At 38.2% G+C, this 25,503-nt stretch overlaps 12 protein-coding genes across 12 annotated transcripts; 10 read left to right on the forward strand and 2 right to left on the reverse strand. All coding sequences in view use genetic code 12, as the record gives it.

The window, feature by feature from the left end:
- Positions 1-1,190: 1,190 nt before the first annotated feature.
- CORT_0A05020 (Wor1 transcriptional regulator) lies at positions 1,191-3,440 on the forward strand (the record flags this gene model as incomplete). Its single annotated transcript, XM_003866282.1, has 1 exon — positions 1,191-3,440. One exon carries the CDS (start codon positions 1,191-1,193, stop codon positions 3,438-3,440), a length of 2,250 nt encoding a protein of 749 aa, XP_003866330.1.
- A 1,680-nt stretch (positions 3,441-5,120) lies between these two features.
- On the forward strand, positions 5,121-7,031 carry CORT_0A05030 (RNAse III; the record flags this gene model as incomplete). The annotated part of the gene is made up of 1 exon (XM_003866283.1): positions 5,121-7,031. One exon carries the CDS (start codon positions 5,121-5,123, stop codon positions 7,029-7,031), a length of 1,911 nt encoding a protein of 636 aa, XP_003866331.1.
- A 605-nt stretch (positions 7,032-7,636) lies between these two features.
- On the forward strand, positions 7,637-8,563 carry CORT_0A05040 (Mir1 mitochondrial phosphate transporter; the record flags this gene model as incomplete). The annotated part of the gene is made up of 1 exon (XM_003866284.1): positions 7,637-8,563. The coding sequence occupies one exon, from the start codon at positions 7,637-7,639 to the stop codon at positions 8,561-8,563; it is 927 nt and encodes a 308-aa protein (XP_003866332.1).
- Positions 8,564-10,496: 1,933 nt separating this feature from the next.
- CORT_0A05050 (adhesin-like protein) lies at positions 10,497-11,132 on the forward strand (the record flags this gene model as incomplete). The annotated part of the gene is made up of 1 exon (XM_003866285.1): positions 10,497-11,132. The coding sequence occupies one exon, from the start codon at positions 10,497-10,499 to the stop codon at positions 11,130-11,132; it is 636 nt and encodes a 211-aa protein (XP_003866333.1).
- Positions 11,133-11,737: 605 nt separating this feature from the next.
- Positions 11,738-12,436, forward strand: CORT_0A05060 (Rpa34 protein; the record flags this gene model as incomplete). Its single annotated transcript, XM_003866286.1, has 1 exon — positions 11,738-12,436. The coding sequence occupies one exon, from the start codon at positions 11,738-11,740 to the stop codon at positions 12,434-12,436; it is 699 nt and encodes a 232-aa protein (XP_003866334.1).
- A 294-nt stretch (positions 12,437-12,730) lies between these two features.
- CORT_0A05070 (hypothetical protein) lies at positions 12,731-13,594 on the forward strand (the record flags this gene model as incomplete). The annotated part of the gene is made up of 1 exon (XM_003866287.1): positions 12,731-13,594. One exon carries the CDS (start codon positions 12,731-12,733, stop codon positions 13,592-13,594), a length of 864 nt encoding a protein of 287 aa, XP_003866335.1.
- A 167-nt stretch (positions 13,595-13,761) lies between these two features.
- On the forward strand, positions 13,762-14,508 carry CORT_0A05080 (hypothetical protein; the record flags this gene model as incomplete). The annotated part of the gene is made up of 1 exon (XM_003866288.1): positions 13,762-14,508. One exon carries the CDS (start codon positions 13,762-13,764, stop codon positions 14,506-14,508), a length of 747 nt encoding a protein of 248 aa, XP_003866336.1.
- A 198-nt stretch (positions 14,509-14,706) lies between these two features.
- CORT_0A05090 (hypothetical protein) lies at positions 14,707-18,357 on the forward strand (the record flags this gene model as incomplete). Its single annotated transcript, XM_003866289.1, has 1 exon — positions 14,707-18,357. One exon carries the CDS (start codon positions 14,707-14,709, stop codon positions 18,355-18,357), a length of 3,651 nt encoding a protein of 1,216 aa, XP_003866337.1.
- A 271-nt stretch (positions 18,358-18,628) lies between these two features.
- Positions 18,629-19,375, forward strand: CORT_0A05100 (hypothetical protein; the record flags this gene model as incomplete). The annotated part of the gene is made up of 1 exon (XM_003866290.1): positions 18,629-19,375. One exon carries the CDS (start codon positions 18,629-18,631, stop codon positions 19,373-19,375), a length of 747 nt encoding a protein of 248 aa, XP_003866338.1.
- A 44-nt stretch (positions 19,376-19,419) lies between these two features.
- CORT_0A05110 (Rpn2 26S proteasome subunit) lies at positions 19,420-22,314 on the reverse strand (the record flags this gene model as incomplete). Its single annotated transcript, XM_003866291.1, has 1 exon — positions 19,420-22,314. The coding sequence occupies one exon, from the start codon at positions 22,312-22,314 to the stop codon at positions 19,420-19,422; it is 2,895 nt and encodes a 964-aa protein (XP_003866339.1).
- A 272-nt stretch (positions 22,315-22,586) lies between these two features.
- CORT_0A05120 (Ser33 protein) lies at positions 22,587-23,978 on the reverse strand (the record flags this gene model as incomplete). Its single annotated transcript, XM_003866292.1, has 1 exon — positions 22,587-23,978. The coding sequence occupies one exon, from the start codon at positions 23,976-23,978 to the stop codon at positions 22,587-22,589; it is 1,392 nt and encodes a 463-aa protein (XP_003866340.1).
- A 947-nt stretch (positions 23,979-24,925) lies between these two features.
- Positions 24,926-25,468, forward strand: CORT_0A05130 (Kip4 protein; the record flags this gene model as incomplete). The annotated part of the gene is made up of 1 exon (XM_003866293.1): positions 24,926-25,468. One exon carries the CDS (start codon positions 24,926-24,928, stop codon positions 25,466-25,468), a length of 543 nt encoding a protein of 180 aa, XP_003866341.1.
- Between the last annotated feature and the right edge of the window lie 35 nt (positions 25,469-25,503).

Consider the following 25,503-nt stretch of genomic DNA (forward strand, 5'->3'; position numbering starts at 1 on the left):
CGTTTTGAAACGCACAACCTTTTCCCCGACCCAGCTCAATAATACTCATAATACTCAATTTTTCAAAACTGCAACATCGATATTATAAACGGAGGTTATTTAACTACAGGAACTACAATCATAATAATCTGAGTGGCGTATCACCTATACGAGAAAACTTCTGTGGTATAAAATCATCATCGAACCAATATCCGCCTTTCCAAACCATATTTGACCTTAGACCATTGAAACCAAACTCAAATATTACAAATTCATTGGCCAGACTCAGATACTACATCCATTTTGTAGTTTATATTGTGCCGTTTCAAATATTCGGGGATTATTATTGGGCTTCCATTATTATTGTTTTCATTCTACTACATTGTTATTATTTATTTATTTTTGTTCTCAATTCGTCCACACTGTGTTTATCTTGGAACACTTGCAACGGGGAAGTCAGCAAAGTTTAAACCACTGGCGTTTATTTTCTTGACATAGAACTTTAATTAAACTTTTTTCAACCAAAAAATTTAGTGTGGAAAAGTTAAAAAATTTGTTGGTGGATACGCTATTGTTAGTGTGTGCTATCTTTTACTTCTGCTACAGAAACTTAAAATAATACAGAAGTCACCCAAAATTTTGAGATCATCAGTGGTGGTATTCCTATTTCTCAGCTCATCACAAAAGTGCACTTTCGTTCCATTGGGAAAATACAAGTATTCTCAGCTGATAAATAAATATAAATATACCTGCTAAAGTTTGTTGCAATCAAGAGCTTGTGCTTTTTCTTTTGAATTTATTTCTTCTTTCACAACTCAAAGCAGAAGAAGGAAAAAGCAAAATTCCATTTAGTCAATCGTGCATGCAATATCTATTCTCACACTTGAAGATATCATTCACATATAAACACGATTCAATTATACAAGTATATCCGAGTTATTAAATCATCAAACAGTTAAGATTCTTAATTGATTTTAGCAAATTTTCATCGAGTCAACACAGTTAAAGTTTGCCTTTTCTACAACCACAAACTTTAGTTTAATTTGGTTTTTGTTTGTTTTTCATTTTGCTTTTTTTTCCTTCTGGTTGCAACCATATTTATTCAAACACCGATTTTGTGATTTATCCTTACAATAGCCAAACACCAACCTATATTAATATCGAGAGATCTTCCACCATTGTGACAAATTAAATATTTCAACAGATCGACAATGTCATCAAACTTGGATCCTACCTACCATGGCTATATTGGGTCAACTAAAGATGCACTTTTAATTATTCAGCAAGCACTTAATAAACAATTGGATTTGGTTCCACGTCGGCCTCATGAACGAGAGAGACCAAATTTGATAAAATCGGGCAATGTGTTTGTGTTTATCGAAGAACAGTCGGGGATCAAGCGTTGGACTGATGGTACGTCTTGGTCACCTTCGCGTATCTTGGGAAGATTTTTGGTCTATCGTGAGTTGGATAAATCTAGTCTCAACGAGAAGGATGACAAAAAGAAAAAAAAGCGCAAATCCAGTCTGAAGTACGATCAAACACTGGATAGTGCGGACGCAACAAGAGGATTAAGGAGAGATGGTGACAACATTACTATATTAAATCCACAACTTCAACAACCTCAACAATCATTGCAACAAGCTATCCCTAGCAGTCGGGCTACCCATGAGCTACTGACCACACTGGAATTGATACCGCCAAATACCATACCTGCATCAAATACGTACAGTAGTACAGATTATAACAAAAGTCTATTGAGTGGCCCATTAGTTACTTCGTACATATTTAAAGATCAAGGATTGATAAAAAAGACGCTATCGTTAACCACAACCACAAGTGATCTTCATTTGGAAAAATTGAATGAAAAACAAACAATCCATTTGATCAGCTACTACAATGCTCAAGAGGTCATGAATGGAAAACTACTTCGTCCTTCAGAGTCAGACTTTAAAGATGTTGTTATTCCAGCAAGTTTGTGGAATGCAGTCAAGGATAGCTCGTTGGGTGGAAAGATTCCTATCGAAGATGAGGCATTTTATTTTCTTGATGGCAATTATCAACTTCAAAGCATGTTACAGCTGCAACAACAACAACAACAACAACAACAACAACAACCTACGCAGCAAAGACAACAACCACCAGCCCCGATTGCAAATGTCACTGGAGCTGCTCTTAATAATGCAAAGCTTAGCTATGGCAAGTATGGTGGACCTTTACCTCAACAACAGCAACAACAATTTCAACCCCGCATGGGCCATCAATTAGCTGTGGCGCCATTAACCCAAAATGACAACTCACTCGTCAAGCGAGAGGAGGATGAAAGTGGTCCAACCGGGACTAGTGATTTGAATTTCATTAATCCATTTTCTGGAACTCAACAGCAAGTACCTATATATGGCGCCTCTTTAGGTTTCATGACCAATAACGGTAATGCTTACAATTATCTGATCCAGAGTCAAGGACTGCTCCACGGACAAACACAAGGATATACACCGTCGCAATACAACCAGTATTTACAGCATAATACATTACAGATGAACCCACATGAAGGATATCCTCAACATTTTCATCCTAGCTTACTGCAACAACAACAACAGCAGCAGCAGCAGCAACTACACTCCCATGGACATCAGCATCAAACTGGAACCCCCAACTCAACCACACCTGCGTTTCAGCCACCACTTCCGCCGAACTCAGCATCCAAATCATCAACCACTATGGGAATAAATAACACGCCTGGTACGAGTATTTCAGAAAACAATTCTGGTGGGAACACTGCCCCACAGTATCGGTTGAACTCGGGGTCATCTGTAGATCAATATTCAGTTGGCAATAATAACTCTGTATCATCAATTAATAGTGGAATGTATCAAGGCAGTTTATCAAATACCACTAGCACTAGCAGCGTCTTGACAACAAATTCGAGCTTTTCTGTTCCTGCCGGTTCGAGGAAGTTCAGCCAACAGTCATCTGGTGGACAAGTTCCAACAGTGAGAAACTTGAAACTGAATAATTATACATCATTGAGTCAAGGATATGGTGCTACAAATAGCAGCTCTAATACCGTCACACCATCGGCCTCTTTAAATGGTGCATCGGCAGAGAGTGCTCAAACAATACCTGCAGCTGCTTCTAGTGAAATTGAGCCTTCGCAAGTTCATTCCGGCCAATTCATTGGTCAGTATCCACATCAACCTCAATCGCAACATCAACATCATCTGCCACAACATCTGCAACTGCAACTGCAACATCAACTGCATCACCATCCATCAATTTATCATTACCAGCTGCCACATCAACAGTATTTTCAAAAATGGAGCAATTCCCCGCAACAAAGCGGAAATGGTAATGGCAGTAACGGTGCAGGATTTGAAGATGTATCCAATTCTACTCCCAGTGGCTTATCGGGTCAACAGAGCTCCTACTATCCTACATCAATGCAGGGCCCAAGATTTTAGTACCCCGATGTAGTTCAGCTCGGGGGGCTCACTACTGTACCAATTTAATTAGTGTTAACACTTCTGTTCCTTCTTTTCAAAATGTTATTGGTTTGATTTGTTCTAAATTTTAGATGTTTCTCATTATACAAATAGATTATAGTAATACTAATACACTTATGCCTTTTTTTGTCGTGTCTAGAGGTGTAAAATTAGGGGTAGTCCAACTCTGGCCCCATTAATTTCTTCCAAATTTTGCAACGGACTTACCAACTTTAAATGGGGGTGGACTCTGCCGTGCTATCAAAGTCAAGAACAAATACGCCGATCTCTGTTAACGATGCGGCTATTGCTTCGTTAAGCAGTTGCAAAGTGCTACCATTTTCCTTGTATTCCGCACTTGGAAGAGACCGCATTCCGTTGCATATATATAAACCTACATTGTATTGAGAGAGTCGTAATAAGGTTGTCTCTTTGCTTTATTTGGCACGTTGGTTAAACTTTGAGTTTCTGGTTATGAAGCTCATTACTAAAATAAGACTAAGCTGAGAAGAGCAATAGGGTTTTTTAAATTTTTATTTAATAGAATTAGAGTTACATGTTACACGTGCCGCTTTAACTATCTGATGATAATAAAACTCGTATGTTTTGGAGAGGCTTCAAAGTGTGAACCAAGAGTGGACGTTGCATGTGGTTATGATAGGTCGTAAGTTTAAATTTTAGCTCACTATTAGTCCACCAACCGAGACGATTTTGTATCGCGCCACTAGGGGATTGCCCTTGTGACGAAAAAGCCGTGCTCTACTTACACACAGAGGGAGGAGGCTGTTGGTGCATGGGTCCCTAACAGAACTGTTTTGCTTTAGGTTCGCTGCTGTCGAAATTGGTTCCCCTTGTGAATAGCTGGATAAGATCACACATTACAACATATGAATTACACCAAATAAGATAGAAAACCGTTCGATGTTAGCAAACAACTTATAAACAACAGAGAACCAAGGTTGAGCTAAATAAGTTTGTCATTTTGCGTGTAGGTTTCTTAAACTCCATTTAAAAGACCACGTAACTGCACAGTCTATGAAACTTAAAAGAGTAAAAGTTTATTATATTGTTGATGTCCACAATTGGATTTGCCTATTTTGGAAGAGTGACATCAGAAAGGTAAACACAATAATGGATATTGTAGCAAAGTAAATGATGTCGTTCAACTATTATGGAAAGAAAATTAATGTGCTATTAAGTCACCATCTCAATTAATTGCTTGCTTTGAAAGGATTTTGCTAAAGGGCATTTGAAACAAATAGATCCAAGCAGCTTCCGCTACAAAAATATACCCTCCGCCGTTTGGTAGTGATAGATAAAGACTTGGTGTTAAAAAGTTTATTGTTTGGTCGATGTTTTGATTTTTTGCAACAAACTTGAGTAATACTCCTCCATTTTGACGAATCTAAATTTGTCATTGGGCCAGGTTTTCTAATGGATACACAAGCTATAGCTTTTCGGTATGCAGCTCAGTAGTTGCTCTATAATTAAACGTGTTAAACGAGCCTTAGCTTTACTCATCACTGTATCTTGTAACATCTCTTCTTTTGTGGTAGTTAATGGCCGCACCAAAGATTGATTTCATTTTTATCACACTTGTAAAGTGTTAACATCTCTTATCACAACTGCACCAAATCAATTAAACCTCGTCACTTCCTCATGTCAAAAGAGCACAAGTCATTACTAACTGTGATTGACGACTTGTCTGCGATAAAGTCCAATGTTCCTCAATTACAAGCAACGTTCAATATCCTAATGGCCAAAACTCCCACGCGGGATCGATACCAATATCTTTCGCATCTAGCGTCATCGGGTGTTCCCGGTGAGGCAGCAAGTGTCGTCTACAAAGTGCAAGCATTGATTCAAACTCCCCAAACCAAAGTTTCAGTGAGATTAAGGGAATTATACGATATGAAGAAACTACCCATGCTAGCAGCTTTGTCAAAAATTGGGTTCAAACTGACACTTCCGGAGCAAGAAAGAGAATTGGGTGCATTTTTGGATGCTGTACCAACTGAAGAAGAAATTGTAAATAAAGATGAATCAAGCGGCCGAGATGCGCCGAAGTTGTCAGTTGATTATTTCTCATATCCACCAACTTTGCCAGTTATTTCAAATGAGCTACTACTAATCAGAGTGGCAACAGACAAGTCTTACCGCCAAGCTAGTGATTTCATAGAACTGACATCTGAGAAATACACTAACTCGCACAATGCCAAATTGGCACTACGAGGTCGAGTTACGATGGAGTTAATCTTGTGGGATCTTTTGGATGAAAAGTTTCCCAATATGTATGAGAAGGATCTATTGGTTATACGCGATAGATTAATGTCATTGGAAGTATTGGCTAAATTTTCATTTGGTTACAGCTTGGTCGATGTGATGAAGTACAATCTATCAGTGGATGCTGATGACGAAACAAAAATGGAAGTTTGTGCAAACATCTTTTTGGCATATATCGCAGCATTGGAAATGGATGGCTATGATTTCAAAGACATCAAATTGTGGTTGAAAATTTTGTATCAACCGTTAATTTCTGACTTATCTGAATGGACAACACCACTAGCAAAAGTCGCTTTTGTTGAGTTTGAGTCCTTGCTCAAACTGATTACAAATGTGAACCGATACCCTCAAAGTATTGTGAAATTTGAAATTCTCGAAGTTCAAAAAGATCCATTTATTGTACAGATCATCGTAGGCGATGATAGAGAAATATTAGGTGTTGGCGTATCATCCACAAGTTTTGACGACGCTAAAGATCGTGCTGTGTTGGATATAATGGATGATCAGGAAAAGGTTGTCAGAATTTTCTCCATCATTAAGCATCATTATTTGAGGACCAGAAATGGTGGTAGAATTGAATCGGTATCTGTGTTAGGACCAACATTGATGAATGACGTGGCTTTTCAGCTGATGACCCCAACTTGTACTCAAGTAAATTACGTTTCAGCAGCTCCATTGTATGGAAAAAGCGTGCTGCCATCAGCTCCAAGCTCACAGGGAAGTGCACCTTATGTGACCAGCGGAAGTCGTATTCCATCATCAAACCAAGTGATGGACGCACTACCCCACGATCAAAATCAAGCGGTGATACAATATAGCCAACAAAGTCCACCTTCCCAACCTATGTATACACAACAACAGCTGCCACCGTATGATCAACAAGGGTTCGCACAGTCACAGGGCCATGGTCGCTATTCTCCCCAAGAAACCTATACTCTTTTGACTGAGAGACGAGGTAATAACCAATCATCGGACTATCATTCTGAAAATTGCGATCAACAAGACTACGAACTTCAACAAACATATGAGACCATTCCATTGTCGCATCGGGAAGTCGATATGAGAGCACGTAGTGACTTGTACGCAATGTTAAGACCTTTACAATTGAAAGCTGAATACAAGGTTACTCATGAAGGAACCGTGCACCATGCAGTTTGCTCCTGCAATCGAATAGATCTAGGTGCAGGTATCGATACTAGTAAACAAAAAGCAGCTCAAAAATCAGCAATGGCTGCTTTGAGCAATCGTAATGCTTTGATCAAGCTCGGAGTAGTGCCTAGAAATTGAATTTTACCCAACTTGGGTATTTGGATGATGAATGACAGCTGTTCATTTTTTGCTGCAAAAGTCCTTTGTGAAGATGTTGCGAAATTTCCTTACTTGCGTATACGGAAAAATGCGGTTTTGCGTCTCTTTATTGTGGCTCCCGTTTTGCGTACTATACATTATGAGCCAATCAAAGGATCTGAAAATAAATCCTAAGTCGAAAAAAGCGTCACGTGGGGAACACAAAATAGAAAAACTTATTCCTCCTGCGCAAATGCATTTAAGAATGACGTTTCAAAATGGTCACGACACGAGTTCATGTTTCACAGTTGCCTACGAAGAATGTAAATAAGATATGTCTGGTCATTAGTATTCACCTCCACTTTGACTAAATACCAATTGATACGTTTACTAATCATACAAATTAATTTCTCTTTTCTTTTTTTTTTTTTTCTTTATTGAAAAATTTTTTTTTTTCTTTCATTGTTTTTGTAGCCTCAAAGATTTTGACTCGCTTTAAGTTTTTTTTTCTTTCAACGTTGATCTCAATTCTCTTTTCCCATCTTCTTTCTTCAAATAGTTGAAACTATTCAATACCTATTCAGAGTTATCCATAAATATACGCAATGTCAGCCCCAGCTACTGCTTACAAGCTCCCTGAATATACCGTTTCAGATTATGCCAAATTCGCCCTTGCCGGTGCTATTGGATGTGGTGCTACCCACGGTGCCATGACCCCAATTGATGTTGTCAAGACCAGAATTCAATTGGAACCAACTGTTTACAACAAAGGTATGATTGGTTCATTCAAACAAGTTATCGGTACTGAAGGTGCTGGTGCTTTGTTGACTGGTTTAGGTCCAACCGTTTTGGGTTACTCCTTACAAGGTGCTTTCAAATTCGGTGGTTACGAACTTTTCAAGAAACAATTTATTGAATTATTGGGTTACGACACTGCTAAGAAATACAAGAACTCTATCTTCATTGGTTCATCTGCTTTGGCTGAATTCTTTGCTGATATTGCTTTATGTCCATTGGAAGCTACCAGAATTAGATTGGTTTCTCAACCAACTTTTGCCAATGGTTTAGTCGGTGGTTTCTCAAGAATCTTGAAAGAAGAAGGTGTCGGTTCATTCTACAACGGTTTCACTCCAATCTTGTTCAAACAAATTCCTTACAACATTGCCAAGTTCTTGGTTTTCGAAAGAGCTGCTGAAGCTATCTACGGTTCTATCTCAACTCCAAAGAAGGACTTGAGTCATGGTACTGTTACTGCTGTTAACTTGGGTGCTGGTATCATTGCCGGTTGTGCTGCCGCTGTTGTTTCTCAACCAGCTGATACTTTGTTGTCCAAGGTTAACAAGACTAAGAAGGCTCCAGGTCAATCTACTGTTGGGTTGTTGGTCCAATTGGCTAAACAATTAGGTTTCACCGGTTCATTCGCTGGTTTGCCAACAAGATTGGTTATGGTTGGTACCTTGACCTCATTGCAATTCACCATTTACGGTCAAATTAAGAAGGCTTTGAACTGTCCACCAGCTGTTGAATTGTAAGCAAAGGCTCTTGCATACTGCTTCAGACAAGGGTGTAATTGTATAAGTAGAACATCCGCAATGGTAAATCGTGCTTGTTAATATATAGAAAAATCTTACAAACTTTTAACATTCATCCAGAGATGTTGGTGTAGCCACGTTTATATTGCTCGTCCGGCTGGAATTAATTTAGTGCGGTTTGAAGAATTTTAAAGCCTTGACGGTTTGGGGAAAATCGGTTCCGACTATTTTGCATCACGTGCCTATAGTTCAGTTTGAGGGATCTATTTATCAACACCGAGAGCAGCCTACCCTGAAGCGCAAACGAAGTGTAAAATTTAAAAATGAGACGGTCCATTGCGGTGTGACACTTCCGTGTGTGAAAAACCTACATAGTTAAAGAAAGTGGCGACGATAGTATCAGTCAAGAGTAGTCGCAAAAATAGGCTGCAGAACCACGCAAAGAGAAGAGGTTGAAACAAACTTCAACTCGCAGATGTATAGTTGATTACATAAGAGCAAGACGCTTCTGCTAGATGAGCTTGTCTGTTCATTCCATTTTCAGCTTGATCTCTAAACATTTCAAACTTGTAGCTTCGCCACAGCACAATCTATTTTTGTACCATAAGTTTATAGCCGACACGGATATATAATATTTGCTCCGTCTCCGTGCCATTAAAAATCAACTCCTAAATCTTACTCGATTTCACCCTACTTGGGAGCAATGTGAATTATTGCCTTTGTTCTTCCAACTCTTGTTGTGAAATCTTCACAGACTCAAATTTGGAACTTTTCTTTTAATATTGTTGGGCCTCTTTCGTAACAATTTCAAGTTCGATGAATTTGGTAATTAATTGGCCTAAACGGGTAATGAAGGAAAATGAAAACAAAACAAAATAATATTACAGAGGTTTAATGACACAAACCCACACTAAAATAGCAATCAGGACTTTTGCAACGACAAGGGACCGACATATACACAACTAACACTAACAACTTTGGGCACATACATAAGATGTGTTGCTTCAGAAACGTTCAGTAGAAAGTAAGTAAGCCACTTTAGTATAGCACCCCACTTCGAGAGCTTTTAGATAGCACCACTTTTTGTAGGGTTAGCAAAACATACTTACGCACGGTTTGTATTGGTTGGTTTTTCGGTAGACTCGGTTTTGGCCTTGTACCGAAATAACACTCCCACTAAGACTTTGGTCGTTTTCGTCTCACTTAGGTCGACAGTATCGCGGGACTAAATCCGTGCATCTACTGTTACTTGCTCTGCCTAGCATCGGCTACTAATTAATGAGGTTATGTGGGCTTAGTACAAAGGTAAAACTTACATCACCTTGTTTTTGTATACAATTTAGCTAACTTTGGAATATGTATTGGAACAATCGGTTATGCAAAAGGTAATGAAAAATAAATCGAAAACAATAAAACTAATTTAAAACAACTTTTTTGATCCATACTATTCCGCCTTCATTGATAGAGCTTTATTGATGTTGGCTTGAAGGTTAATGAGCTAATGGACTCCGTCATATATAGTACGCTGGGCTATGCTTTTAAGGCAAATGCTCTATAACTATAGTCGTATATTATTTAGTCGTTATTGTTATGTATGTTTGATTGCTTTTCAATTTTGTTCTTTAAACTTCTTTTATACAGTATTTTGCAACTTTGTGTAATGAAAATAGAGTAGTACAATACATCATACTTACTTTATACACTCCCCCTATACCTAAGATATTTTTGTACCATTATCGATGACCATAGACACCCCCATCGGTTAGTAATTGAATAAAAAAAGAGATGATTCTTAATGTTTGCATTGGGATGATTGCTAACTGGAATTAGTATAAATACAAACTAATGTCCTCCTATAAGACTGTCTTAGCCACACCGTGTAGTGTTTTTTTTTTGTCTCTACAAATCGTTCAGCCATTAGACATATTATAAAATGAGATTCTTTGAAACTTTATTATTCGCCATCACTTGGTTGACTTTGCAGGTTGCTGCTGCTCCAGTAAACAAGAGGTTTTTCGCCCCATCTTCACCAGCTTTCTCTTTGATTGCTATACACAATGGTACTACCTTCAATTCAAACTTGGTTAAATTTAATGGTTCTGCTATCAAATTAGGTTCAGACGACAAGGCTTTCTTTGGTACTATTCAAGCTGACAAAGGTTACATTTTGAACTTACCATTCACCAACAACTCCAATGAAACTTCAACTGTTAATGTCGCTGTTTCCAACAAGACTCACTTGCTTTCGACCACCACCAAGAATGGATCCGCTAGTGAACACTTTGGTATCACCAATGGATGGTTGTCATACTTGAACTCAACTCAATTTTTGGCTTGTCCAGAAACTGCTTCAAATGCTACTTCTAACTCCACCTCAAACTCAACCATTGAATATGATCTTTTCTCAAACCCATTGAACAAGACAAAGTGTGAAACTGGTAAAGGTTATGATGTTAAGTTGTTGGTTCAATTGAGTGTTCCAATTTCATTCTCACCAGAATCTAACTCTTTTGGATTTTTCAAGAGAGACAACATTGTCAAGAGATTTATTGACAAATTGTTCAAATAGAATGGTTTTAAGTGGTGTTTTTATAAAAGTTGAAGGTTGAAAAAACATCCCTGACGATACAATGTGTTGCTTGTTTTAAGGTACCATTTTTTTAATTTTCTACAAACGTTGCTTCTATTTTTTTATTCCACTTCGGTATTTGTTTTTGTTAAAGTTTATATAAACCCTTGATACCAATTTATTTAGTTCCAAATATAAAAAGAGCGTTAGTCGCTTAATGTTTTTAAAGTGCCACATTTGTAGAGGGCGAAAAGGTTGGATGATCTAGAATAAAGTTAATCTTACAATCACAATCAACCATGTAACCTCTCTTGAATCAAATCTTGCTGTTAAAGGAATCTACTTTTGGGGCATCTCTTGCGCAGTGTTTGCATCACGACGGGTTAAAAAGGCAAGTCCGGCAAATAAATTGCACCTTCATGAAACTAAAACTCACCCCATATCCAGTAGCAAATATAACCCTTGGAAGCTAAGTTTTTCTTGCATTCTGCTGTGTATGAGATCACCTAACTAACATTTTGTTGCACTGGTGATGAGGCTCTTCGCAAAAAATTTTGGAAAAAGAATTCTTTCAACACAGGAAGCCATCAAATCCAACCAGCATAATGGCTCCTACAAACTACAAGTCCAGCGAATACGTCGATGACTCCGATCTAGAAGAAGATCAAGAACAAGTCTTTGAACCTCCGAAGCATTATCATAAACTTTCACATCCATCAAAAAGCTTACCCAAAGCCAAAGATAAGGAAATATGGTTGATCAAAACACCCAAAGACTTCCCCCTTGAAAAATTAAAGACTTTGCCTATTGCTTTCACGAAGAATAGAGTTGCTGAACCATTTGATATAAGTGGGTCATCATACCAAGTAGAAGAAGAACTAAACCCGGCTGCTTCATCTTCGATTATTCCCACAACTGAAATAAATAACAAGCATACCATATTCAAAGCTAAGCATAACTCATATAAGCCAACTGACCTTAAAATTAGCCGCTTTTATAATATCAAAGAAGTTGTCAATATTCCACAAATTGATTTTGATAAAGCCAGGGCCCCCAGAGAAGATGTTCCTCAGTTGAAGAGATTGAGAATGAGGCATTACCCTACGGGATACGGTGAAAAAGATTTTGAAATTACATATGATGGTGACTCTGACGTAGAAGAGGGTAAAGCTATTAAAAAGACGAAAGTCGAAGACGAAGCAACACACAAGGAAGTTCACAACGATTCAAAACACAACAAGGAGAAGAAAGAGAAGAAAGACAAGAAGGAAAAGAAGGAGAAAAAGTCAAAGAAAGACCATTAAATATGGTATAGTGCAAAGTCATAGATTAATATAAAGGTAATGATCATCTGATACAGGAAAATCTAGACTTTCTATTGTGTCTACAACCGTAGAAACTTTGATATTCTCTCAGGCCAATTCACTATTCAAATAGGTTCCACAAGCTGGGAATCAACTGTCCAAGTCAATCAATTGGTGGCGTCCAAAATCATTGAGGGCAATTACGTAATTGTTACTTAATACAGACGTAGACAAATTTGCGCCATTTGAAAAAGAGTCTTCTTTCAGGTCATTGCTCCTAAGTATCCACTTATTATGGGAAGCTCAGCATCAAAGCAAAGAGGGAGACATTTGTCGAAAACTATCACAGAATCGGTCTCAAAGCCGATAAAACGAAGTCAGATTGATCTTTTAAAAGCCCAGAAACAAGCATCGCAAAGCCCACCTAGCCCTGATCATCTACATCATCCCAACACCACACAATCACCAACACCACTCAGTGGTAACAACCAGACAGGTTTCACCCCTGATGAAAGTCTAAATCAAAAGGAGACAGCCTTTAGAGCCAACTCCTCAACCTCCTTTGATCCAAAATTTTTGCATAAAAAGATAAATTCTGCAAATACAACACCAGAGGGTAAAGATGGAGGTGATCCTCATGAGCAAGGTACATCCACATATGACAAAGGATTTATTGATTCATTAAACCAACTAGGCAAACAGATCAAGACCGTGGAATTTAACCCAGCAAAGGATAAAAACGCTGCGGCTATCAAACAACTCCAAGAGAGGAAAAGGCTTTATGAACTTGGCGAACAGGAGATTAAAGACCAAATGTCACAGAATACTAATGATGGAAAGGAAATTTTCAAATCCATGGTTCATCCACAGACATTGAGTGCTATATTGAGAGATGTTAGAGATCCACGAGTTGATAACCAAACAATAGCCAAAGATTACCAATTGAAGCCAGAATTTTTGAGTAATCTTGGTGATGTATTCCAAGTACCAACCACCGTAAGGCAGTTTGAAGAAGATACTAAAGCTGATGAAGTGGGCCATAAAACTGTTCCTCAACAACGTCGCTCAATTCACGAGACACAAGATGAAACTGCCAACGAAACAGTAGATGGTGAAACATACAAAAAACTACAGAAGCGTTTAAGTTTGGACGACTAATTTTAGGAAGTAGATAAGTATTTATTCATATTGCAAATAGCAGCTAATCTGATTTAGGTCGTGGAATTGGAAAAAATCCTTGGCTCACGCATAGAAGCTCGGCTTAGATCGCGAATTCCACCAATAGACTTTTTGCAAACCCTTTTTCTCCACATTTCTCCAAAGAAATGCCACCACCAGTACCTAAACAATTGTCTACCAAGGAGATTATCAAATTCCTTTCCAATTATACCGCATGTGATGTGTCTGATTCCTTGAATCAACAAGGTTTACCCCATGGCGGATTCATCCCCAATTTAGTTAACCAATCACCAGTATTATCCACTCCGTCGGCCGTAGGAAAAGCATACACTGTTTTATACGCACCAAAATCCGACCCAAGACCTGCAGTTAAGCAATCCTATATTGATGAAGTTCCCGAGGATTCAATTGTGGTTATTGGGTTACCTTTGGAATTGCAGTTGACCACTGCTCCGTACCATACGGTGACCAATGCCCTATATGGAGGATTAATGTCAACCAGAGCACAGTACAGAAAGGCTAATGGGTCAGTCATATTAGGAAGAATTAGAGATTTGGATGAGCATAATGAATTGAACTATCCTGTGTGGTCGTATGCAACGGGAACCACAGCTAATGGTCCCGTGCTCAAGGTTGTTGGTATAAATGTTCCCTTAGAAATAAAAACCCTCAGCATTGACCCATCAAGAGATGAAGATATCTTGCGGTTAAACCCTGGTGACTATATCATTGCTGACAAAAATGGAGTTGTCCGATTGGAAGATAATGAAAATTTGGCTGAGGTTTTGAACTATATACCAAAGAGAGTTGAGGCTGATACTAATGTTAGTGCAGATATCAAAAACGGCAAGCCAGCCGGCGAGTCCCAGAAGTTTTGGAGGGGTAAAATTTGAGGTAGAATAATATAGTAGATTCAGACCAGTGAAAATAGACTTAATGAAAGACGTTTAGAAGAAGCGTGAATATGTAAGTTGTGCTTTGTAATAGGGTTCGTAAATTTTGTGCGCCTTTATTTAAATTACCGCGAGTCAAACTTGCACATCCAAGAATCAAAAAGGAAGTAACAGCAACAGCAACAGTCAAACACCACCATGCCGTTGGACCTATTCCAAGAAAATGGGAACAGCAAACACTACAACTTTACTGAACTTCGTTTGGAGATCATTGGAAACAAAGACCTTAAATTTAAATTGTTGAATGATGTCACATTTATGAACCAGTTGGTGTCCATCTTTGCTGACAGCATTTCTAAATTTAATATACTGGCAAATGACCCAGTGTATACTTTGAATAAGTTGGAGGAACCAGTAGTTATACTTCATATTCTCAGCTCCTTTGCCTCAGAGATTGAGTCTTTGAATAATGACAGTGTTTCCGGGTCAATTGGGATCATGCAGTTAGCACTAGATCCAATCACGCAACTCCTTAACCATTTTGTTGAGACTTTTGTTCCGCTGCTACGTGTGACAGATGGTGACAAGTACCTATTTCAAGTTGAAACGTTAATGGGTCACTGCTTGGACATTTTAATAATATTGTCCAATCTTCGACAAAATCAAATAGATCCAAACCGAGTGTGGCGATTTATTGCATTATTATTGATTGCTACTGGTAATACTCATGACCATCTAACCAAGTTACATCCAAGCATAATCATAAAACTGTTGAGATTGGTACCATTGGTGCTTACCACCGCGGTTCCTTTGAAAAACAACGCAATCTTGACTTTATCTGTGGTTTTGTTAAGCCGATTATCATCGGACTGCCAGTTAATTGTGTCCACACATTTATCCGAACTATACCGCTCTCCAGAAGACCTTTATTGGGTTGCATTTGAGGACGATCATCTCCCTAACGTTGATTTAAATGCTGCATTAATTGACGAAATGATAAGTGTTGAATTATTGTTGGAGTTAATTACTGCAGCTGCCCAAGTAATGAGCTTCTCGAAGAATTATCATGACCCTTTCCTTTTAGCTGGTCGACAAAACACCCCTCTAGGAATATTCTTGAGTACACCATTATCAAAGCCGGTGATACCAATTACCGAAATCTATACTTCGTTGCTTTTGTTAATGAAAGTGAACTCAAAAGGGCTTAATCTTGCTTCGCTTAATTTGTTGGTTCTATTGTTGGAAAATTTAAGTGTTCTGGAGGTGTTACTGGAGAGTATAATCTTTCGTAATTATGAGAAATTATTTGCAAGCATAGTGCATCTATTGGACAGTGGTAGTAACCCCAATGGTGGTGATGAGATGAATGGTAGTAAGGGCTCCAAGAATAAAGGCACTTTACATATAAATCCAGTTTTTGACGAAGAATCAACGTCTAATGCTTCCTTATTCTTAACTTCAGCAGTAAAAGTCTTGGCTGACTTGTGTACACTGTACCCTACATTAAGCAATAGGATATGTGATACGAATATTGACTACAAGTTAATTTCCAAGGTGGAATATTGTTATAAACACTCAGGGTTATTTAAAGTATTTGAAGATTTGAAACTCAGATCAAAGTTTGGGACAGTTTTGGTTGATTTCACCTCAATGCCTATCAGGGATGCCTACTCCGCCGAATTAGCAGATCTTCTTTTGCTTCTAAGTGTATACACAAGTGAGCGGGAGGAGTATCGAAATAGGTTGGTTTCATTTTACCAAAGTACAGGGACAAATATACCCCAAGTGATTTTCGATATCGTTGAAGATTACCACTTTCTTCTCAACCAAATGCGTTTATTGCAAAAGATTTTGAGTCATACAGTCAAGACCAAAAGCCTCGAAAGTGAGAGAGTCAAGCACAACATATCTTGGCTTGGGAAAAACTTGGGAGTGATTAGCAAATTAGAAAATTCACCACTTTTCACTCACTGTCTTTACTTTATACGCTCACAATCACGATCGGTGGCAACTTTGAGAACATTTTTTGTGGAGACCAATTCATTCAAAAGTTTTGTAACACGAGACAATAAGGATACTTTATTGACCGGTATTGCCTCATTTTCATCAAATATTCTGACAATAAGGCCACGCATAGAACCAGAGTCAACTTCAATCATCACTTCAGAGCCGGGGCTGACTCTGTCAGCAGGAGGTTTTGTTACCAATATTTTGGAAATCATTCGACTTTATGAAACTCTAGATTTAACAAGAAGCTTTATCTTTAGAGTCAACAAAAACAAGTTTGTGCAAGAAGTTGCTTTTAAAAAGTCCTTCATGACTAATAAGGCGTTGTGTGTTAGCCTTTTAGCCAACTTTATCCTTGACTTCAGCTCGTTCAGGTATAAAATCATTGGCTACGAGAATTTTCTATCAAGTTTGTCTATAATCTATCAAAATTCTGCAACCGACTTTGATGTTGATGTCTCTGGTTTAACTGAGGAGGATATATTTGAAAGAAATGTGATGCAATTGAAAATACTACAAGTTATGAAAAACTTTATGTACAACGAAGCATCTGAGAATAAGCAAGAAGTGTTGAATTTTTTCCCATTGAGTCTTATACTTCAAAAGGCAAATTATGGAATTACCGGTCTGGGAACCTCATCTGTACCAACGGAAACATCGGAAACAAAACTCCGTCAGAAAGTTGTTGCGTTTGAGATTTTGCGAAATTTCACAGCAGGATCACCTTCTTTCTCTCAAATTTTAAGAGAGTCTTATATCGATGAATATTTGAACAATGAGAAGCCGGAGTTACAACCATTGCTTCCACAGAACTGGTCCGAATTTGTGATTAGAAACTTGACTGAGGCATCCATTTTCACACCACAAAGCACCCAAAGCTTCAATTTTGACAATGATGAAACATTGGTGGAGTTAATTGGGAATGAGGATTATGTCAAGATGGTTAGATCTATAAACTTCACTGAGGATCATACCTACACTGTCATTGATAAATTGAAGCAAGAACTTTTCCCTAACGACACCTTATTGCACATTTGGATGAGATTGCTTTCATTTAAGTTGCCAGAACTGGTAATAAGTAATGTCAACTACAACCCGCAGTATTTGACGAAGAACCTAAACATGATCAAAATTTCCATCGCATGGATTCTTGTCAACTTGACCTGGAAATCATCGGTCTTTGGATACGATATCCAGAATTATACTGATTATGAAGTATATCAAACTGTTGATACCCTGAGAATCAAAAGGGCGTTGTCACAGCAAGAGAAAAATGAGCAACCGGTCACAGAACAGCCAGAAAAGGAACAGGAATTGGTAGGTGATGAGCTATCAGTGTATGACCGTGCTAAATATTTGGATAAATTTGGATTCACAAAGGTAATTTATGATGTGCTTACTGATTATTCAAGAAGAGCATCGAAAATTCCTCGAGCTAGTTTAGCGTCCGATAGCTCTATCGAGCCTGAAGTCTTTGAAAAGCTTAGAAGTGCATTACATCAAATCAACTATCTATGTCGTGGTGTTCGTTCTGGTGGTTTTGTGCCAGATTTGAGAACCAAGCATGCTAGTAAGAGTAATGAGTTGAGGCTCCAACGAAATCAAGACAATTCAGTCGATGTGGTTGACGATATTGGTGATCTCGTGGATGACGAAATTAGGTACGAAAGATCAAGGAGAAGAGATGCTATTGATTCTGAAGATGATGGAAACAATGAAGACGAAGAAATGCGAGAAGATGACTCTTCTGAGAGTGGTCCTGAGACGCAAGTCAGGCAAGTTGCGGGAAATGAAAGTGACGATTCAAATGAAGATATGCCTCATGAATATTGGGTGATGTAAATATAGTATGCAAGCTTTAATGAATATGCATATGGTAAAGACTTATAATATTATGTCCTGCATGTTACTTTTTTGATATGCCTGATTTTGGTTGCAAATGCTACAAATAGAGTCGACTGTGTCATCAATCTCACTATCCTGGAAGCCCACCTTTTCTAAGTTGCTTTTCTTGTGTAGGGAGATTCAAAATGAAGAAACCGGATTTTCTGTTGCCTTTTTGTCTATTTTTCGCATTATATTGGTGTAAATATTTCAACCTTTTCCATGAACCATGCAACATGTCTGTTTTATATTTCTCTTCCGTTTAATTACAAGTATCAAGATTGGTGGCTATTTTGACGAAAGGAGCAACTTGGGATCTATCCACCAACTATCTAAACTAGATTTGAACCACCGAACCATCAGCTCGTATAGGCAGGTACAACCCTTATTACTACAACCATTATCCATCATCCATCTTCCCTTTTCCCAATCAGTCATATTCAATGAAAACATTCTTGATACATCAAAGAAGCCACAATTTATAGAGCTATCATACGAGGAGAGCAATGTGTCGGAAATACTTGTCGATACGCCATCCCCAGGTACGGTTGACCCTTCCATAGTGAACTGGACTCCATTAGGCAGTTGTGTAACAAATTATGCTGGTGATAAAGCAACGTATAGACAAACATGGTCAGTTGAGCTAGATTTGGGGTTGGACTTTAGAGTGAGTTATGGAGGGTATTTTATCAATTTTGGGCCAAGTTATAAGACAGAGTTCATTTTTGGAAAAGGTATAGGTGGAAGTTACTCCTGCGATGTCGATCCGGGGAATACTTTACAATTTGCAATTCTCTTTTCCACTTACACTGTCGAAGGAGTCAGATATAGATACCTTAAGAGGAAAAAAATAGGCAGGGGTGTTCGGTTTGGACGATGGATCCCTATTGCCAAATACGAACAAATTGGTAGAAGCGATATTCACGTTGCATGTTTCACCCAACCGCAATATCTACGATGCAAAACTACAAGCTAATAACTTGACATGTTCGTTATAAATCTATACATGCTCAGAAACAACTATTCGTCCTCTAAATCTTCTCCGCTCAATATAAATGGTTCAGGTACTGGTGCGGTTGTTATATTCAATTGCCTGACAGTCTTAATAAATTCAACAGATTCATCTGGCTTGGTATCTTGCAAGACAATAATACTACCAGTTCCTCTAAACTTTCTAACAGGTACAAATCTATCATCTTTAATGAACGACACATAACTGGATTGTTGTGGTAAAACTCTAGACAAATTTTCAATCTTGTAAGGGGTCTTTGTGTAGCGTATAGTTGCTGGTTGAGAGCTCGTTTCCTTGTTTTCATCCTTCTTGTTATCTTCTTTGGATGCAGATACCTTATTATCCTTAGGTACAGGCTCTGATGTGTCTTCTGACCTCTTTTCCACTTTTTTGCCATCCTTTTTCTCATCCTTTTTCTCATCATCAACTTCCATTTTATCATCCTCCTCTTTTTTATGTTGCTTCTTCTTTGCTCTTGTTTTGGCTTTAGCAGTGGTAGACAACACAGCGGTGGCCAACTTGTCTGGTTGCTTTTCCTTAGACTCTTCTACTTTAGGAGGATATTGGAAATACTCCTGGTTTGCATGACAATTTAGTTCAAATTTTGGTATCTTCAAATCACCACCTCTAACTCCAATCACAGACGTTGGTGCAAATGACAAGGATAAAAAGTGAGCCAAGGGGAACCAGTACCACGATTGAGAAAAGATTGCCAATCCGACAATTGCCTTTGTGTTCAAAGTGGTTGTCTGTGCGTTTTCTAAATTGATTGTCACATTCCTACCACCTGCATCAATAATACCTTGAGATAACGTAGCTCCAAATTTAGCCAAAGCATCCTCATGTTTATTCTTGATAGTATCAGCATACTGTTTAGTAAAGTCCTTTACCTTTGGGTACAAGAACTCATTTTGTTGTATGAGAATCATTGCCGTTGCCATCATGGCTCCTTGTCTTACAAAATCAACCGCATCTTTTGTCAAAGACTCCAAAACCTCAATTGCAGGAGCATAGGCTCTACCAGCACACGAGATACCTAGAGCCAAAGCTGTACCATATCTGACATGTGGGTTGTGGGATTGAGACAACAACTTAACCAATTGAGGGGCAGCAGTGTAATCACGTATCAACACAAAACCCAAGTTTAAAACCGCAGCTCTTCTCACATCATCACTAGGGTCTGAAACAGCGTAATGCAACAACTTCTTGATGGCACCATTGTCTCCAGTTCCGGCAAATGCCAAACCAACAGCAAATGCACCACCGTATCTCAAAATAGATGACTCTTGTTTTAATAAATCTTCAATGATGTAGTTTGCCTTTTCCTCGCGACCGTAATGCAACAAAGCAATACCTACAGCCAAACTCCTGATTATATTCTCGTGCTGAGTCTCCAAAGCATACGTCAACATATCATTGGTGGCTGCTTCATTTCCTGATCCAAGCAACACCAAACCCATACCTAAAGCAGCGGCTTGCGATGAAGTGGCAGAATCGGAGTAAAGTACAACTTTCAAAGATTCGTATAAATCTTCTGCTTGAGAATCCATTCCAGCAACACCAGCACCTAAAGAGGCACCGTGTAATTGAACCTCGATATCATTGGCTCCAGATGCATTACCATTATCATCAATGAATTTTTTCAAATATCCTACAACTTCTCTACCATGGCCGGCGTAAATGAATCCCAATGCGAGTAAAGAACCACCCTTGGTATGAGCGGCGCTACTTGAACCTGGTAGATATGGTTTCAAAATGGTACGTCCTTGTGAGAGGTTTCCTTTATGAATAACACCAAGGGCGGCAGTGGCTGAAAATTTTGACCAATTTGTAGCTCTTCCCAACCACTCCAAGTTTTTTCTAAAAAATGAATCATCGGTGGTACCTGCATGCATGTAAGCATTAGCAAACGTAACTGCAGAGTGGAAGACTGAACTTCTTCCATCTAAAAGGTTCTTAGTCTTGTTTAATATAGTGATGTCTGTGTCGTTATTTTTGTAAAGAAACGTGTTGTCAAAGTCAGACGTTGGTACACCAGATAATATGTTTAAAATCTTTTTCACTATTATATTGCCGCTTTCATCAGAAAAAGATTTTATAACAGTGTCCAAAAGCTCTTGTGATGCTGTGTTTACCAAATCAAATGCAGCTTGATACGCAATCAATTCTTCATCTTGTTTGACCAACTCTTGAAATAAGTTGATTGCAAGCTGTGAATCATTTAATTGAACAATAATCTTGATGATGGTGAAAAAATCTTGATGTTTCTTTAAAGTCAACAATAATGATATCAAAGTATTCAAAATCTTTACTCTGAAGATTGAGTTTGTGATAGTAGAGTTCGAGCAAACCAAAACATAATTTATCAAATTGAGTCCTTGCTCTTCATTTTCTGCGATTTGATCTTTCAAAATAGATTCCACCAAGTCCAATCTATATGACTCCAATGCAATACCTAATGTCAACTTCACTTCTTTTGCCTTTAAACATTTCTGTAACATCTTTTCAAAAATTGACGCCAACCTAGGCTCTATCACTACTGAATCATCACTAAACTTTTGCTGAGATAATGAGTTGTACAAGTTGATGCATTTACTGACAATTGTCTCCACATATTGGGACTGTTCTTCCACATTGAATTCGTTGCCCGCGTACAATGCATACCTGACAGATGCATCAAAGTCACCCAAGTTGTAATAGACTTTCGAGATCACCAAAGCAGCCAAAGCTCTTTTTTCAAATGAAGTGTTTTCAAACAATTCTTCCAAGTCGGTAATATTGTTAGCTATCTCTGCCCATAATTGGTCAACCACATCATTCAACGATGATAAAGCGTACGACTTCAAGCTGATATCTGGTTCACCAAGTAATGCCAAATATGGAGCCGCAGATACTAATGCCATTGTTACCTACGTGTGTCTCCTTTTATGTTTGAAATTTTGTAAAATGAATCTGATTCAATGGTTGTTTCAATTCAAAGTATTGATTCGAGTGGTTTTTTTCTTCAGTGCTGTTGCCACCAAAACCTGGAAATTTTAAAGTGCTACCAATCACGTGAATAATTATAGTTTCCAAGCAACCACCTTTCTAAAAGACATACTACACAACAACAACTATCAGAAAATTAAATACTTTATTATAGGAATGTACAGAATTATGAAGTAGTGCCTATTTTTCAATACAACAAACGGGTGGCAATCTTGTATGGGGTTTGTTCTAGTTGTTCATACAATGCCTTGATATCACTGATATCAACATCAGAGATGTCTGCCATCAAGTATGCAATGTCTCCTTGTGAATCACTGAATTGCTTTTCAATATTGTGATTGGACAAGATATTGTTGACTGTTTTCAAAACACCTGGAACATTGTGGTGAATATACAATACTCTGACAACGTTTTGTTGGTCCAAATCCAAAGGTCTTAATGAAACCTCTGGGAAGTTGACAGCACTTTGAGATGTACCTTCGTTAATATATTTGGTCAATGCATTTGCAACTTCTACACCAATGGCAGATTGTGCTTCCTCAGTGGAACCACCAATGTGTGGAGTTAAAATGACATTTCTCAATGAGGTCAATTCACTGGCAAAGCTATTCAAATCATCGCCAAACAAACCTTCTCCATTCTTGGCAGGTTCATGTGGATACACATCCAATGCAGCACCAGCAATCTTACCAGCTTTCATGGCTTGAACCAATGCTGGAATGTCGACAACGGTTCCCCTAGAAGCATTTATCACATATGCACCATCTTTCATGGCAGCAAATTGTGGGGCACTTAATAAGTTCTTGGTGTCTTCAGTGGCGGGGACATGTAAAGTAAAAAAAACAGCCTTTTGTAATAATTCATCCAAGGTTCCCACTTGTTTTGAGTTACCCAATGACATAATTGTCAAGACATCGTAATAGATAACATTCATACCCATAGCTTCTGCCAAAACAGACAATTGGGATCCGATATGACCATAACCCACGATACCCAAAGTCTTACCTCTGATTTCCCAACATTTGGCACTGACTTTGTTCCAAGTTCCGGTATGCATTTCGATTGATCTATCTCCTAATTGTCTAGCCAAAGTGATAATCTCGGCAATAACCAATTCAGCAACTGATCTTGAGTTGGAAAATGGTGAATTGAAAACAGCAACACCGGACTTGGCAGCAAAATCCAAATCAACTTGATTAGTACCAATACAGAAACATCCAATAACAACCAAGTTCTTTGCATGTTTCAAAATCTTTTCAGTCAATTTGGTTTTTGATCTGATACCAATGGCATGTACATCCTTAATTTTTTCCAACAATTCCTCTTCTGGTAAAGAGGATTTGTAAAATTCAACTTGGTATCCTTGTCCTTTAAAAATGTTGATTGCTGTTTGGTTAACATTTTCCAACAATAGTATTTTAATATCACCAGTGGAGAATGGCTTTAACACTTTGGTTGGCTTTGATGGAACATATTGGCTCAAATAAGATTGCGTTGGGGATGTTGAGACCGCATTTGGTGATCCTGAAATGTTCACAGCATTCTTGAACGCGTTTGCAATATCTTGAGGATTGGTCATCGTGTGATAGAAAGTAGTGAGCTGTTAAATAAGATAATTGATTGGCAAGCTTAGTTTATATACTTTGGTTGCTGATTGACTAATAATAACTCTGTGCAACAACAATTGCAAAAAATTTTTCGAAAAAAACACCTTTTTCCAACGTTAAATACGGGTGATGATGGTTGATGCAACGTGAGTGAGTCAAATTGAATAAATTAAAACGTTGTGTTGCGACTAAGAAAAAAGAAAATTTAAATTGCAATTTCCGATTCAGGGTTATCCATTGGCACGTGATATCACATCTTTAATATGTGATTCACAATAAAATTATTGTGTGAATGGGTGAGGCATTGATTTGCTATTAGTGTTGAACCATGAAAACTGACAGGTCCAACACTAGAGAGGTAAAGTAATAGACCTTACGCACTGTGGAGTATTTAAAAATAAACCTCAAAGCTACAGATGTAAAGATAAGATAAGACAATAAAAGTTGTACAATCGTACCTTTTTTTGACTCCGATAGAAATTGACTTCTTTCGACTCGAAATGAGCCGCACTTCTAGACATTAGTCAACAGCCCCACACTAGTAGAGAATGCTCAAGTAGAGTAAAATTAATCTAAGATTAAGTCGTCTCATGGCTGATTATACGAACTGCTTAGTGCATTAATGAGTTCCACCTGTAATTCGTTCAACTGTAATCCATTCTACGTTTTGAAAGAATCAGAACTCCATTAATACTTCTGATTTCCACTCTTCGCCCATTGTTTTAGGATTCATCCTTCAACAGTACGCCTTAGATGTGTTGTGACATAAAAGGTAGACAAATTACAATCTGTTGGCGTGTCAATGGTTCTTGGTTGCAAATGCAATGAGGGCAGTCAAAGTACAACGGAAAAAAATCAAGAAAGGTAAACAAACAAGGGCAGACTGCACAATACACAACTGCCTACTATTATCAACAATATGTCAGCTACTATACCGTCCATAGCGGCAAAAGTCAACGAGTGTCAGTTGAATGAAGATATTCGCAGACGGGATCAAAAGATTGATGAGTTGGAAAGTGTAATATTGCAACTAAAGATGCAACAGTTAAAGAATGATCACGAGGAAGATAGAAAATTGTTTACATTGGAAAATTCGTTACATAACATCAACAACAAGTTGACTGAAGTAGAAATGGTCAATGTTGACTTGCGAAACCAGTTATCACTTTGCCAAAACATTATTGGGAAGAAGAACGAGGAAATCAAGAAATTGAAATTAGCACTCAAAGATCAGCAATCCATCATATCAAGGGAAACGTTAATTTTTCAACGTAAATTGGATGACCTTCAGCAGCAGATTAACCAGACTATTCAACTCAGAACAAAACTGGCTATGAAAAGACAAAGCACCAATCTAGAACAAAAGCCGAATCTGTTGCGTAGGGAAGTGGAAGAGCGGGAAAAAGGTAATCCTCAGGATGAAGAATTTAAAGGTGAAGAGTCCGACTCAGCAATGGGTTAAATTATCGACGATTCATAGCATCAGATACAACCCTT

This window comes from Candida orthopsilosis (assembly GCF_000315875.1).
Source record: "Candida orthopsilosis Co 90-125, chromosome 1 draft sequence".
Lineage (NCBI taxonomy): Eukaryota > Fungi > Ascomycota > Pichiomycetes > Serinales > Debaryomycetaceae > Lodderomyces > Lodderomyces orthopsilosis.